This window comes from Apium graveolens, chromosome 2 (assembly GCF_009905375.1).
Source record: "Apium graveolens cultivar Ventura chromosome 2, ASM990537v1, whole genome shotgun sequence".
Taxonomy (NCBI): Eukaryota; Viridiplantae; Streptophyta; class Magnoliopsida; order Apiales; family Apiaceae; genus Apium; species Apium graveolens.
Window position 1 is genome coordinate 33,306,432 of NC_133648.1, and position 16,915 is coordinate 33,323,346.

The window sequence follows — 16,915 nt, forward strand, 5'->3', positions numbered from 1 at the left end:
TATATGAATAAAAAATCTATAATATGTGACAAATATAAAATTCTGGAAAAGAAGAACAACTTATACCTTGTTTCGCGATTTTGTAACTACTCATATAGATTTATCAACAAAACATTGACTTTTGCCCAAACCAAAACAAATATAAGTAAAAAATCAGTACAAAAAATAATATAAAAATCATAAAAAGGAAAGAGTAAAGAGACGTTGAAAAAGAAAAAAATCAAATTTTGATTGAGATTGAGAAGACGATGATTACAGTTAAAAGAGATCTCTACATTGAGAGAAAAAGAAAAAGAGAGATATAAGAGAAGAGAGACAATCATGCATAATTTGATTTGAAAGAGTGATGTACAGAATGGAGCAAATCATGTATGATTTGATTTTTTTGAAATTATTTTCCATAGATAGATTGATTTTGAAATTTAAAAATAGGTAAATAGTTATTAAGATGGGCCAATTGAAGAATTGTAATTTTATTTAAGAAAGTAGTATTCTTGATAATTTTTCTAAAATTTTAAATATCAAATATTTAATTATTAAAGAGCTTGATTATATATACATATATAATCCAAATATATAATCCAAAAAAGTTGATAATAAGGAATATATCAAAAATTACTATTTTTTGTAAAAATATATACGAATTTACCAACTTGTGAAATATTTATAAAAATATTATTTTATTTCAAAAATATTTGCAAAGTGTGATTTTGCATAAGAGGTTTGTATTATTGGTTACCTTTAATTTGATATGTGACTGTTTAGGTTTACAAAGTTGCATAACATATTTTCACAAATATTTTTCAAAAATTCTAGTTGTAAATATGGTGGCAAAACGTATTTTTATAAATTATTTTTTAAAATTAATAATATTTTTGTGATTTTTTCTAACTTATGTATTTATGAAAAGCCCCCTCAATAAATCATAATTTTAAATTCAACAATTTTTTGTTAAATAAAAAGATACTAACTACTTAGTTATGTACAAGTGCTTATGAGCGGAAGTGCAACATTAAAATAAAATAAATTTAAAAATTCTTAAAAAAATAAAATTTAACTATTCATATTTATAATAATAAATTTTTATATACAATAAAAAAAGGTTGATATAAATTTTTTATAATAACTAAAAATTATATTTTGAGGACTTCAAAATTTAAGTATGAACACAGTTTTTTAATTATTAATTAGAAAATATATTTATAAATACATAAATTTGTTAGGGCATGGAAAAGTTGGGAGGCTTAGCCGACGGCCACGCCGGCCCTGATAGGCATAGGACATAGACATGGAAAGATCCGCTTGTCTATTCTTGTATATAATCTATTCTTTCTCCATTGATCTACCTTTTTATATTAAGTTTGTACATTTGTTGCGGTTAATAATTGCTTTTCCGCTGAAAATGATAATTTTTTTACCGATATAATCTTATGTTTCTCAAATTTTGATAATTTTTTTAAAAATATATATATGAAATATAAAAAAACTAATATTTTTTCAACTTTTTATGATAATTAAGAAATCATTAATTTAATATTACATTTCCTTTTTTATCCATCACAATTGTATGAATATAAACTCTTATTCACCTCTCATTATTTTTTATACAATTTTTAAGAAAGATAATTTTTGTAAAATATCAATAAATTTGCATTGAAACTTAAAAATTAAAATATATTATGAGATAAAAAAAAGTCAAAATGAATTACTATTGTGGGACGGATCAGAGAGTAGATAAGAGCATCTCCAATAAGTTATTTAACCATGTTCTCAACTTGCTCAAAATGAAACTTCAGGATATTTTTAGAGAGTCTTTAACTATAGAAGTTTTTCACTCTCCTCATTTTAACGGCAACTAGTAGCTCTTAACTTTTAGTTTATTAATTAAATAATTATGTCATCCAATTATAGCACATCTTTTGGTTACAACGGAATTAGTTTATTAATATATTATGAATAATGAAGTAATATAAATAATATTGTTAAAATTTGGCATATTGACTAATGTAATAACTCGTTAAGAGCCATTTCTTTTATAATATTTTGAAAAATGAATTAAAGCATCTTTGCCTCTTAACTTTGCTCTTAACTTGAAATTTAAGGAAGATAATTTTTTTGGCTCTTAGTGGCTCTTAAATGCACTAATAGTCTTTTTTCTTTTCTCACTTTTAAGATTTTCTTTTTTACTCTTAAACAATATTATACTCCCTCCGTCCCGCTAGTTTCTATACGTTTATTATTTGCACATATTTCGAGACTTCTATACAACAAATATGTCAAAAAGTAATGTATAGAATTTAATGGAATAGAGGGAGTATTATATATTAACATAAATAATCTATATCTCTTTTCATTATCTTTTGTCCTATGAATTCAACTTCTGTTTAATAATAAAAAATTAATTAAGGTTTCATATAAAGAGTATTGTTGGAGAATAATGCAAACTAACTCATTATTAGCCCATATCATATATTATATTATATTTAGAGTAGAGATGTGAAGTCTGTTAGAGACGCTCTTAATAATTTGTTGGAGATGCTCTAAAAACCAGAAAAACCTGTTAGACAAACAGATGCAATCCTATCATGCTTGGTCTAATAAATTGGCTACTAATAACAAACAAAACAAACTCAACGTAAAATCGAAATTGATAAAAGGTGTACGTGATTCGGATCTGGTTAGTTTTTGGATAAAAGTCGAATCAAATCGCGAAGAGCGGTTTTAGAAAATTTCCACCCGCAATCGTAATTGCGGTTGCGGTTAACCGCATCAATTGCGATTACTACGGTTCGATTTACGGTTCAACCACTTACTATAAAAATATTAAGAAATAAAAAAAATTGAAATATTAAATAAATTTAAATTCAGAAATAATGAGAACAAATACAACGTAACCATGTGCCTTTGCAAAACTACCCAGATATCAAACTAGACCAAAAGGCAGGGACACCCCTACTAGACGTTGCAGATTACTGGTACATAAGCAATATTATAAACTACCAACTTAAGAAACATTTACTTTTCAAAAGATCATTTTAATTAATGAAAAATCCTATTAAATCATACCCAAAACATATTTTTCATTTTCTAAAAAATACAACTAATATACAAAAAACCAAAAGACTTGGATGACACATACTCACCATCCCCCGAAAATTCACTTTACATCTTACTAACATCGATCAATCATACTTGAACAGTTAAGTACATCAACCACTCAAATAAGTTAAGCCAGTTCATATTAATCAGTTAACAAGTCCAAAACATGAACTGTCATGTCTTTTGACATGGTTGAATAAGTATTGTGTCTAGTCTCTGGTTTATACAAGTATTGTCAAACCGTGTCAAGTTTTGTCTTTATAATCCTGATTTTCTTGTCTAAAGTTTGATCATTCTTGTCCTTATTTTTGTCATAATGGCTGGAAGAAAAGATCCAATAAGGGAAATGGAGGAAAGCTTTGCGAGATTCAGAATGAAGGAGGAGGAAGGAGGTGGAATCTTATAAGAAGGAATGCGGATAACTTATCGGAGATAGATGTGCACTGATGTTTGGTGGGAAGGTTTTTAGCCGAATCTCCTATAGATTTTCAGGCGATAGCAACATAAAATGGCTTCGTTATAGAGACCGGGGAGAGACATGTACGTGAAAGAGTTAGATCAGAATAGATATATTTTTCAGTTTTACCATGAAGTAGATATTGAAAGGGTGATATGAGGTAGTCCCTGGTTGTTTGGTCATTTTCAGCTGGTGTTTGAAAGATTGAGAAAAGGAGAGAATCCAAGAATGGTGCCTATTAACAATCTCCAATTATGGGTGCAACTTTATGGGATGAACACGGGATTCATGTCTCAAAGAGTGATAACATACTTATGGAACTATATTGGTAAATATTATTTAGAAAAGGAAAGACATAGATATGCAAATAACAAGGATGAAGAAATGTAGATGTCAAAAAATGAGAAAATGGCGCGTGCTTCAGTGCAGACCCGCTAATTGCAATGAGTACTATTAGTTGGAACTGCCGGGGAATCGGGCGACCCTAAAAATTTTGCAGTTCCTTAAAAACGTTGTACATCAGGAGAAGCCTATCTTTATATTTTTGTGTGAAACGTTAGCAAAAACAGACAAGTTAGAATGGAATCAAGTTCAGCTGGGTTACGAAGGACTCTTTGTTGTTGATCCTGTAAGAAGAAGAAATGGGTTAGCTTTATTCTGGAAGGAGAAAGACCAGGAAAATTTGTTGGGTTTTTCTCAAAGTCATATAGATGTCGAGGTTATGGTGGAGGGTATGCAGAAGTGGAGATTAACAGGAGTTTATGGGGAGCCTAATCGAAGTTTAAAAAAGAAAATTTGGGATCTTTTGCGTCATTTAGCTCGGGATTAAATTTACCATGGTGTGCGGTGGGGGACCTTAATAATGTTACATCTCAAGTACAAAAGAATGGGGGACGGCCTTATCCAAGATGGTTGATGGAGGGGTTTAATGAAGCACTACAAGACTCAGCCTTGATCGATATGAACATAGTTGGACATCAATTTACTTGGGAAAAATGGGAGGGTACAGATGAGTTTATGGAGGTCTATCTAGACAGGGCTATGAGCTCTAATTTGTGGTTGGAAACTTTTCCAACGGCTAAACTTTAAAATCTAGATGGGTTTGAAATAACTGAATCTGACCATTGCCCTATCTTTTTAGTCCCTCAACAGGTATGCAAATCAAATTATCCTCTATACTTTCGATTTGAAAATGCTTGGTTATTGGATCATATGTGTAATGTGATTGTAAAGGATGGCTAGGAAGATGGCAATGGTTTAAATATTCGGCAAAAGATTAAGAATTGCAGCGACAAGTTAATGATATGGGGAAAAGAGATCACGGTTAATTTCAGTACTCGTATAAAGGCTTGCAGAAAAGAGATGCTAAGTACAAGGGAAAAATGGATGCAGATTCTCAAGGTAAGTATTAGACCTGGCAAAACAAGCCCAAAACCATATATCCAGTCCAAACCAAACCAGTTTTTAAAATCTGGCCCAACAAAAAGTCATATTTTTTATTTGGATTTGGTTATTTTTAAAATCACATTTTTATCCTAAATTTGGACCCAAATATGGATCAAATGCGTGATATCCATATTTTAAAAAAAGAAGTCTTCTGAGTTCTAACCTAGAATCGTCAATCGAAGATTAAGCGCGGCTCTAAACTTGGGTGTATATATAAAGTTCGAAGATTCTCCTGACTATTTTCGTTTAATCTTTGAGTAATTTCCTGACTGTTTCTAACCTCTGATCTTATCAGGTATATATCTCTGCAAACACCTATACATACATAGACACACACATCTTTATATATGTTTGATTATTTGGGTATGTGTGATTTATGTATGTTCAGTATCTTTATCAAATTGAGTAGTAATTGTGATCAATTATGTATATATATTTACGTTTTATCATATGTTTAAGTATGTTTTATTATTTAGTAGTCTAAATCTAATGTATGTATCTATATTTTCTTGTTTGTTGTTGGTTTAATGTAGATTTAAAGTTGTAATAGAAGAAGAACAAAGTTCGACCTCTGGTAGACCTACAAAAAGATTTAAGAAATCTACATCAATAATTTGGGAATTATTTGATAAGTTTGTGGAGAATGGAATACAAAAGTCTAGGTGTAAAAAATGTGATCAAGTTTATATAAGTGAACATGGTACCTCAAATATGAGAAAGCATATGATGTTAAAACATGGAGACGTTTGTGGTGATGAACTTGAAATTATTCCATTCGAGCAAAGTGTTTACCGTAATCTAATGGGAAAATCAATAGTATAACATAACTTGCCCTTTAATTTTGTTGAATATGATGGAATTCGGGAAATGCATAGGTACTTAAATCACAAAGTACAAGACATTTCAAGAAACACTATAAAAGCTGATATCTTGGATATATATAGGATAGAAAAGAGAAAAATGAAACAAGAGTTAGAGAATTTATCTGGGAGAATTTGTCTTACATCTGATTTGTGGTCTTCATCAACCATGGATGGGTACTTATCTCTTACTGCACATTATGTGGATGAAAATTGGATTTTGCAGTCAAGGATCTTAAATTTAAGATTTATGGCTCCACCACATACAGGACAATTATTGGCAGAAAAATTTATTTGTTTGCTTAAAGAGTGGGGAATTGAGAGAAATGTGTTTTCATTAACTCTTGACAATGCTTCTGCAAATAATTCTTTTGTAAAAATTTTGAAAAGTCATTTGAATATGAATGGTGTCTTGCTTTGTGATGGAGATTATTTTCACGTGCGTTGTGGAGCACACATCTTGAATTTGATTGTTCAAAGTGGCCTTAAAGTAGTAGATGATTGTGTACGTAAAGTTAGAGAAATGGTAAAATATGTTAGAGGAGCAAAGGCAAGGATGATAAAATTGGCAGAGTTTGTTAGTCAACTTTCAATTAATTGCAAAAAGAAGCTTTCTCAAGATGTTCCAACAAGATGGAACTCTACTTATGTCATGCTTGAGAGTGCATTGCAATACAAGATTGCTTTATCTCAGTATGAATTAGTAGACAAAAATGTGGGTTATTTAACAGATGAAGAATGGGCCAAAGTTCATAAAATTTGTCAATTTTTAAAGCCTTTCTATGATATCACGGTTTTGTTCTCGGGAAGTCAATATCCAACTTCTAATCTTTATTTTCATGGAGTGTATAAGATACAGTCACTTATTAGCACGGAAATGCAAGATGGGAGTAGTATTTTATATGAAACAGCATTTGAAATGAATGAAAAGTTTAGGAAGTATTGGGAGAATTATAGCTTGATTTTGTCATTTGCTGTAATATTAGATCCTCGCTATAAGTTAAAGTTTGTGGAGTATGTATTTCGAAAGATCTATCCCACAAATTATTCTGAAAAAGTTAGACATATCTATGAGAAGATGGAAGAGCTTTACTTGGATTATTATCGAATATCAAGTATATCTTCTACAACTATCACTTCTTGTTCAAGAGTCATTAACGAAGATCATGATGAAGCAATGGATGATATAGATGTAAGAACTTTCCTTTGATCTTAGTGTACATTTTATACACTTGTATATGCGCTTTTATTATTGTTCTAACATTTTTTAAATTTTGTAGGAGTTCGAATCAATTTTTTGTCAAAATGACTCACAAAATGAAACTAAATCGCAACTTGATTTGTATTTGGAAGAAAGTAAGTTGGATGCTAGAGTGAAAATAGATGTACTTTCTTTTTGGAGATCAAATAAGAGCAAATACCCCATTTTATCCATTATGGCACGAGATATTTTAAGCATGCCGATAACTACCGTTGCTTCCGAGTCTTCTTTTAGTATCGGAAGTCAAATTATTAGCAAGTATCGTGGTTCTATCACACCGGATAATGCAGAGGCTTTGTTATGCACTCGTGGTTGGTTGTATGGGTCTAAAGGTAAAGTTAATTATTTCATAAATTTTTTGAAATTCTCTAAAATCATTAATTATTTATAATATAAATATTATAGCTTTTGAAGATGAAGAAAGTGGTACAGAAGATTCCATTGGCGATGTTGAGAAGCTTGTCCTTACTATGCAGACTCCGGAAACTTGATGTTCTACTGCCTGGATCAAAATTCTTTGGTAATGTTGTTGTCTGGATGCCTGTCCTGACTTGTATTTGATATAAGTTGATTAATAAAATTTAAGATACCTTCAAATCGGATCATTGGCGCTGTTGTCATTTATCCACTGTTGTCATTGTCTAAAACATATATGACGGTAGTGGGGCTGTAATTTGCGTTGGTTTTAACAATTCCCACATTTTTCACTTGCTAAAGTTGTTGATCCACTCTGAGTTAGTTTAATAATTTGGGATCCTGTCTGTTAAAGACTTTCTCTGTGTTTGATTTCTATACTAGATGAATAGTTAAAAGCTTAGAATGTTGCTTTGAATTCTGATCACTGGACAATCCGGTGCTATTTGGATATTTTTTTCTAATTTATATTTTGTCATTTCATATTAGTTACATTAGCTTTCTATTCTGATTAGTAGTGAAGAAAATAAGTATCTAATTTCCCCTTCTGTAGAAGTCTAGGTATCCATTTTCCTTTCTGTAGACATGAGAGAATTATAGTAGTGAATTGTTTAGTAGTGAATTGTTTAAGAACTGCATATAGTAGCTAAGTGATATGATTTGACCTGTAAGCAAATAATAAAGGCTTTGTTAATATTTCGACATGTCTGGTTTGCTTTAAAAAAGAGCAAGTTGAATGGAGGAGTTCTTTTATCTATTAAAATTGTGAGGCTTTTGATTATAGCATTAAGAAAATGGTTGAGGGTAAATAAATCTGGCACTCTTTCATAGTATGAAATTCATACTCACTGCCTCACTGATAGTGTCTTTGAGTGCAGGCTAATCACATGGGACATGACAATTGCTGTGAAGACTTTGGTTTTATGTAACCTTCAATATGTTGTGCTGTTTTACCTTTTCTGCCCCCAACCCTCTTCAAAAGAATAGCGGCTTTCGTTTTATCTTTCATTTTTCTTTTTTCCAATAACCAGATAGTGTTTTCTAGATCAATAATAATGTAGATGTTGTGTTCTATTGAATGTGGGCTACACTGGTTCTGTTTTGGGTATATATAAGCAACAGGGTTAGCTATAATATTGAATGTGTTTCTTGTCCTTACTATTGTATGCTTACCACTTGTATTTTATGTACATGATGAACCTGGGGAATTAAATCAGAAAGATGGTCGAGAAATTAATGAAGCATGAGGATTTTGAAGGGTTCTAAAGCTGAATCTGGAGTTGAAGCCTTTCTACAGGAGATTTGTAAACAGGATGCAGTGGCTTTGCTGTTATATTTTTAGTGCCTGACATTGTATACCGCTCAAGTGGAAACTGCTTTTGCTTTTGAATTATACCATGATATCATTAAGCATAATTATATGTTGCAACTAATTATATGGTTCAATCTTTAAGCATAATTTATTTACCACTGAGGGCATTTAATTTACTATGTGCATGTTCTTTTCATTGAACCTTAAGCTTCCATTTTTCATTCAGTTGTAATTTATGATAGTATCATAACTTAGAATAGCTTTAATTAGGAAGGAAGCATGTTAAAATTATATTCTTTTGATTTTTATCTTCATAGATTGGGAAGGGAACATATAGTAATATGTACAAAGTTCTGGACAGGGACACAGGAAAAATTATTGCCCTGAAAAAAGTGAAATTTGACATTAATTATGTCAAGAAGCTCCAGAGTCGAGCCCACTAATGCAAATAATTTCACTTAATTATTATCTATTTTACATAGTTCTATGTATATTTTTAAAAAAATTGACAAAAATATGGATATCCATATTTTGATCCATAACCATATAAAACCAAACTAAATTAGAACCATATTTCATACAATATGGTTTATATATGGTTTTGGTTCATAAACCAGTCCAAGTCTATATTAATAAACAAAAACCAGTCCAAAACCATATTTTGCCGGGTCTAGTAAGTATAATGAAGCGAGGAAAAATATGTCTTTAATTCTTAACCAGAGAGAGTTTTTCTGGCGCCAAAGAAGCAAGCAACTTTGGCTTCAAAGTGGAGATAAAAAATGTCGATACTTTCATGCATCTACGAGTACAAGGAGAAAAATAATCAAATTCACAGATTGTAGAATTAAGATGGCCAGTTGGTAGATTGTGAGAATGGGTTGACAGAGCTTATCTCGGATTATTTCTCAGTATTATTTAACAGTATGGACGCTCTTTGGGAGAATAGAATTCAACATGTTCCTTCAACTATTACTACTGATCAAAATGAATTTTTGCTGAGGGCACAAAGGAAGTGAAGGATGCCCTTACCGGGTCCGGATGGTATGACGCCTGCATTTTTTCAAAAGCACTGGTCAATTGTGGGAGCAGATATTGTGGATATGGTAAAGGATTTTTTTGAAATTGGTACGGTGTATGAGGATTTAAACAAAACCAAGATTGTTTTAATCCCAAAGAAAAAAATCTCCAACTCGTATTTCTGATCTACGTCCATTATCTTTGTGTAATGTTCAGATTAAGATAATCACTAAAGTAATTGCAAATAGAATGAAGAATTTGTTGGATGAGATTGTTTCAGAAAATCAGAGTGCTTTCATCCCGGGTCGACTCATATCGGACAATATCATGGTCTCGTATGAAGTCATGCATTATTTAAAAAGGAAAGCAAGAGGAAAGGAGGGCTATATGGCTATGAAAATTGATATGAGCAAAGCATATTATCGAATTGAGCAGCAATTCTTCAAAAATGGGTATTCATAGGAGATGGGTGGAGTTGATTATGAGCTGTGTGGTTTCTACCTCTTATAAAATAACTCATGCCAGAAGAGAAGTTGGGCCAATTATTCATACTCATGGTCTTTGTTTAGTAATGAATCACACACATGGGGTGAATGTATTTTGGTGTTTTTCTGCTTTTCTTGAGGTGTTTATGGTGATGAACAAAGTAAATTAAAACCTTGTAGTAAAATGTGTTAATACTGAATTAAAACAAGTAAGAACAGTGAACACAGATCTTTCAAAACTCACTTAATTTTATATTAAAATTAAGAATATTTTGATACAAAAATTTCTAAGCTCTTTCTTGTTAAATAGCTTAGCTTCTTTCTTGAGAGAATGCAAGATTTTTCTTATCTCTTATTGTTGCAGTTAACAAAGGACCAGTGTAAACTTTATAGAATAGTTAAACACTGGTTTACACAATATGTAATAAGAAGTGCTAATCACTTTAGCAACCTGTCGCTAATCTTTCCATTTCTGGCTTAACATATCTTTCCATATTGTGTTAACTTTGATCTTCCTTTGTCAATTAATCTTTACCATTTATCTTGCACTCTTCAAACTGCTTTTTGTAGACTTGTCAATCTAACTGATTGGATTGTTTGTTGATTGATATTCTTGGATATTTAACTTGATTGTATTATGTGTTTGAGTTTTATTAGAGATTTCCAGTTAACTGTTAGAGAACTGACATCTCGATAAGTATAAAGGCTTATCGAGGTCTCACAGTTCTCTAATGATTCTTGACTTATCGAGATCTTTGAGTTCTTGAGTAGCTTTGACTTATTCGAGGTCTCTAAGTTCTCGAATGCTATTTGACTGTTCGAGGTCTCTTAGTTCTCGAGTGTCATCTTGACTTATCGAGATCTTCGAGTTCTTGAGTAACTTTGACTTATTCGAGGTCTCTGAGTTCTCGAATGCTATTTGACTATTCGAGGTCTCTTAGTTCTCGAGTGTAATCTTGATTTATCGAGATCTCCATTTCTTCATGTTTTCAATTTGGCTTGTCGATATCTCTGAGACTTCTCTATAAGAATTCCTTGACTTCTCGATAAGTCATTCTGAAGTTCTCGAATGACTTCTCTATAACACTTAATATGTGACTTGTAAACTTCTTAACTTAGAATATTTTTCACAAAATAGATTTATTCAACTCCAAACTTCTTCACACTTTCTCTGAGGCATGATCTTCATGATCTTCTTCCAGGGCTTATTCTTAGGTTTGAGACTGTTTACAGAAAAATACTCCAGTCTAGTCTATTTACATTTTTAATAAATGTTACAACACAAAATACAAACTTAGATTACAATACAACTTATTTAGCGCTGCCAATATGACTTAGTCTTGTTATAGTACAGGTATGTCTTGCACAACAGTCTTCGCCAAGGAGACCCATGGAGTTTTTACTTGTTTATTCTTTGCGCTGAGGGCCTTTCAGCGTTGATCAGGAAAAATGAGAACTTAAAGAAAGTAAAGGGGGTTAAGGTGTGTCGACAAGCTTCAAGCATAACTCGCATGTTCTTCGCGGACGATTCTTATTTATATTGTAGAGCTAATGAAGACGAGGCAAGGAGTTTCATTACAATACTGGAAAACTATGAAATAGCGTCGGGACAACAAGTAAATAAATCAAAATCTTCTGTATTCTTTAGCTCAAATATTGGAGAGGAAAATAGACATTATCTATGCCAAGTTCTTCAAATGACAGAAGCAGGAGAAGATAAAACTTACTTAGGTTTGCCTAATATAATGCGTAGAAGCAAATCTGCAACTTTGGGTATTTTGAAGGGGAGAGTTAAAAAATGAATGGATAATTAGGATGGTAGAGAGATTCTAGTGAAGGGAGTGGCTCATGCACTACCGACTTATGCCATGAGCATTTTCATGCTCCCAAGTGATCTTACGAAGGACCGGGAAAGAATGGTAACGAATTACCGGTGGCACTCTCATTCTAAGGAGAAAAAAGAATTACTTGGATGAACTGTGAACGGTTAAGTCGTCACAAAATAACTGAAGGAATTGGATTTCGTGATTTTAAAGATTTCAATGTGGCGATGTTGGGTAAACAAGCCTAGCGTTTCATAACTAGTGCTAGTAGTTTGGTCTCCAGATTGTTCAAAGCAAGATATTTCCCGAAGGTTTCGTTCTTTGATGCTGAAATGGAAATAATCCCAGCTTCATTTGGTGTATCATTTTAGAAGCAAAGGATTTGATTAAAGTACGGATGAGATGGAAGACAGATCCAGGGCAGACTATTGACATTATTGGACAATCTTGGTTGATGGATGATCACAACCCTTTTATTACTTCGGATCCCGTGAGGATAGCTAATATGAAGATTTCGACTCTCATGTCTAGCGATCACAGGTCATGGAATGTAAAGATGTTGAATGATTGTTTTAATGAGCGTGACAAAAGATGCATTCTTAATATTCAAGTCTGTGAAATTACGGAACCAGATCAGCCATACTGGTGCAAAGAAGCTTCAGGTAATTATTCGGTGAGAAGTGCCTATAGGTTACTTCAAGCTCTGAAAAATCTATGAAGGCAGCATGATAACTCTGGTTTCTAGCATAAAACTTGGCGTATCAAAGATCCCTCTAAAGTCCTTAATCTAATATGGAGAGCACTGTCGAACTGTCTCCCTACGAAAGTTATATTGGCTCGGAAAAGGGTTCCAGTTGATAATGTATGTCCCATTTGTAAAAATAATGATGAAACAATTATTCATGCGTTGGTGCTTTTCCCAGTAGCAGCTCAATGCTGGCAAATTGTTCTTTCGGGGGTGGACTGTGCAATTTTTGAAGATTTCTCACAGTGGTGGAAGGAATTTCTTAGTGTGTGCATCAGTGATAGGCGTGCGGTTGTAGTAGTTTGTTGGGGTCTTTACAAAGTAAGGAACACTTTAGTATTGAACAACAAGTATACTCGTGTAAATATAATAAATACATTGGCAAAAATAATATCTTGTACAATGGAGAGTAGCCCAAAAAGGTAAATTTAACGCTCCAAATCTTAACTATTGGGAGGGAGATGAAGGGTTGTTTAGGCCAAACCGCGGTTGGAAATAATCAAGATAAATGTCGATGGAGTTACGTTTGAAGAACATCATGCAGCATATGTTGGAATGATAGCCAGGAACCATACAGGATAGCTAGTCCAAGCTCGTATAATCTGTATGAATTGCATCCAAACAACCGAAATTATTGAAGCTATAACAATCAATGAAGCCTTGAGTTGGGTAAAGTGCCAGAGATGGACGCAGGTGGCTCTAGAATCAGACAGTTTAGTGGTGATTCGGGGAATCTGAAGTAAAGTTCCTATGGTTTCCCCGTTTGGATGTATTACTGAGGAATACCGGCGTTTTATTCAGGAGTTAAACACATTTTCATTGTTATTTATTAAACAGTATGTTAACATGGCGGCTCATGAATTAGCTAGAGTGTCATATTCATTTCCATATTGAGTTTTCGACGAGAGTTCCATTCCTCGTTGGAGTTATGAATGTAATGTTGGTTGATTCAAGTTAATAAAATCTTTTGTTTGTAAAAAAAAACTACCAACTTGCTACTACTACTTCGAATAATAGAGATGGGAGCCTGAGACATAAGAAATGTTACACATACAGTTTTTAAGAAAAGGACCCTGAAGACTGTTGCATTAAACACCCATTGGATCTTAAGCCCAGTACATAGACATAAACCTCCGGTTAATGCCAGATTTAGCTAGTGAATCTGCTTCCTCATTTAAATTTCTTGGTACAAAACCCAAATCAATTATATCATTACCCCGAGGCTTAAAAGTCCGGTTATCAATTAAATAATGAAAAATTAACAAAATAAACGTGTTTACTTATTAGTTCATATATTATATGATTATATAGTGTATAATTAATTATAAATATATTTTGCGGTTTGCAGCTCCAAGTGTGATTTTACAATTTTTAGAAATTTAAAATCGCATTCAAACCATAAATAAGTGATTTTTAAAATTGTTAGAAAAATTGGATTTTTAGATCATAGTTTTATTATGTTCTTGATAATAATCCTAAAATCTAATGATTGGAAGTTGTTCCATGATATGTGAACTTAAACTTTCATGTATGGTTTTAAGAATTTTTCTTAATGAAATCCATAGAGAAATAGAGTTGAAACTAGTAGCTTGTAAAAGCTTGAAATGGAGAATGTGTCATTTGTCCCACATTGAAAATAAATAAAGTGAGGATTTTATTTATTTATGATTTAATTTTTTAATTAGAATTAATTTATCATTCGGGCTGGGTTATTGTCTATGTTGGGCTTGGTCACTTTGTAAGTGGGCTGAGTCAGATTCAATGAATATGGACATGTAACTGGTAAATAAAGATTCATAATTAAAAACATTAAAACTGATTTAATGTGTGGATTAAATACAAAAGCTGTTACATTTTATTTAAATTCAAAATCAGCAGTTTTGATTTATGTATTAAATGAGCAGTTTTGATTTCTGATATTAATGTATATTAAAGTCTATTAATGTCAAGGTTGTAAGTTACACTTAGCCTCTACTATAAATATAGGGCCTAAGTTGTTGATGAAACACACCACGCAACATTCTCTTCTCTTCTCCCTCTCTACATTTCTCTCCCAAAAACACAAGTTCGAAGTGCTGTTATTTTTCCGGCGACTGAGGTGCTAGTCGAGGTGGAGGTTTTGTTGTTGATGTTAACATAAACTCTGAGCTGTTTTATCCTGGTGGAGATATTACACGCATCCCAAACGCAGCAGGTAGGGGGAAATATTCTCTTCAAGAACAACCAGGGCTTCGAGCAAGGCCTGGTGACTCAGTTGTGATCGTATTTTCTTGGCGTTTTGTATCTGTGCACCATTATTTTCAGACACGTTTGAAAGCTATGGTTTCAGGTACATCTTCATTTTTCTCTTTGTTATTTCAGTTACTAATTTTGTTTACATGCATGCTTTGTTTTGTTAACTGTGGTCTTGGCCTGGACTTGCTAAATTTTATATATACTTGCCTCTATGTTGTAATATTTATTAGTGAAATTTTACAACATTCTTGAAGAGAATATTAGTTATTTAGAATTTAACATAATGGTTAACGAAAGTGAGGTTATCGTTGGTGGTGGTAGCGGTTCGGGTGCAACTGCTGGGGCCATTGATTGGACCACCTATAGTTTCCCACAAGCTGTTGAATTAAGCGGTTTACCGGAGAAATTCGACGGTGGCATTGGCTTTTCTCGCTGGCAGAAAAGGATGAAGTTGTGGCTGACTATAAAGGGTCTGTGGCCGGTTGTGGAATATGAGAAACCAGTAGTGGATCAAGAGAAGGCTGACACAGTTAAGGCTTTTGCGAAGTGGGCTGAGAAGGATGGAGTGGCTAGGGCGGCCATTCTGGCGGCACTAACAAACACTTTGTTTGATGTCTATTCTTCTGATGCCTATTCTGCAAAACTCTTATGGGAGAAGCTGAACCGGACACATAATACTGACTCACAAGGTCTAGAAAAGTATTATGTGGCAAGGTTCCTCGAGTTCAAGCTGGTGGACAATAAGTCCATGACTGAGCAGGTGCATGAGTTCGAGATGATAGTGCAATGCTTTGAAGGAGTCTGGAATGGACCTCCTGGAGAAGTTCAAGGTGATGAGTGTGATTGAAAAGCTCCCAAAGTCTTGGGAAGAGTTCTCTCTCTCCCTGAAAAGACAGAAAGGAGAGATCACTTGTACCAACCTTATGCTGGACATCTCGGTGCAAGAACAACACAAGTCCAAACAGGGACATGTGATGCCAACTGAACACGGTACCTCGAAGGTAAATATAGCAACTGTAGGACAGAAGAGGAAGGCTTTTGCTAAGAAAGCTAATAGTAATAAACCTAAGAGTGACAAGGACAAGGCTAAGAAACCCAAGGCAAACGAACCATGCTGGTCTTGTGGGCAGGTTGGGCACTGAAGTAAGGACTGCCCTACGAAGAAAGCGAAAAAAAACCGAGGTAGCGCAAGCGAATGTCATGCTTGGAACCGCAAGTGGGCCTGTAGTGAACATGGTCGTTGGTGAGGCTACGGCTTCTGAAACCGACGTTGACCGGTATGTATCCTACAACCCTGTAATATTTTCTACCTATCTGTCAAATGAATGGTTGATAGATACTGGAGCTAATGTATATATTTGTGCTGATATTAGTTTATTTGTATCTTATCAACAGAGTCATAGCCTGACTGTGAAGATGGAGAATGCTAGTGCTGCTCAAGTACATGGAGTTGGAAACGTGGATCTGAAGTTTCCTTCAGGACGTATTCTATCTCTGACGAGAGTGCATCATGTTCCCGACATGCGTAGAAATATAATAAGTGGAAGCTGTTTAGTTTCTAGTGGTTTTGAAATTTTGTTCAAATGTAATAAAGTAGTTCTTATTCACACTGGTACATTCTTTGGCAAGGGTTACTTGTCAAATGGTTTATTTGTTATTAATGCGGATCCCGTTTTGGGAAATTTGAATAATAATGTTATTCCTTCTGTTAACTGTATTGAATCCTCGAATATATGGCATGCTAGACTAGGTCATTTAAAC

The 16,915-nt window shown here is 33.3% G+C and overlaps 1 protein-coding gene across 1 annotated transcript; it reads left to right on the forward strand.

Moving 5' to 3' along the window:
• The first annotated feature begins 12,571 nt into the window (after positions 1 to 12,571).
• On the forward strand, positions 12,572 to 13,345 carry LOC141687648 (uncharacterized). Its single transcript, XM_074492854.1, has 2 exons — positions 12,572 to 12,836; positions 12,942 to 13,345. The coding sequence occupies exons 1-2, from the start codon at positions 12,572 to 12,574 to the stop codon at positions 13,343 to 13,345; spliced, it is 669 nt and encodes a 222-aa protein (XP_074348955.1).
• The last annotated feature ends 3,570 nt before the right edge of the window (positions 13,346 to 16,915 follow it).

Coding starts and splice junctions, on each gene's coding strand:
- LOC141687648 (XM_074492854.1), top strand. CDS start 12,572: ATGAGATGGAAGACAGATCCAGGGCAGACTATTGACATTATTGGACAA. Junction 12,837..12,941: donor CTGGTGCAAAGAAGCTTCAG/GTAATTATTCGG, acceptor GGCGTATCAAAG/ATCCCTCTAAAGTCCTTAAT.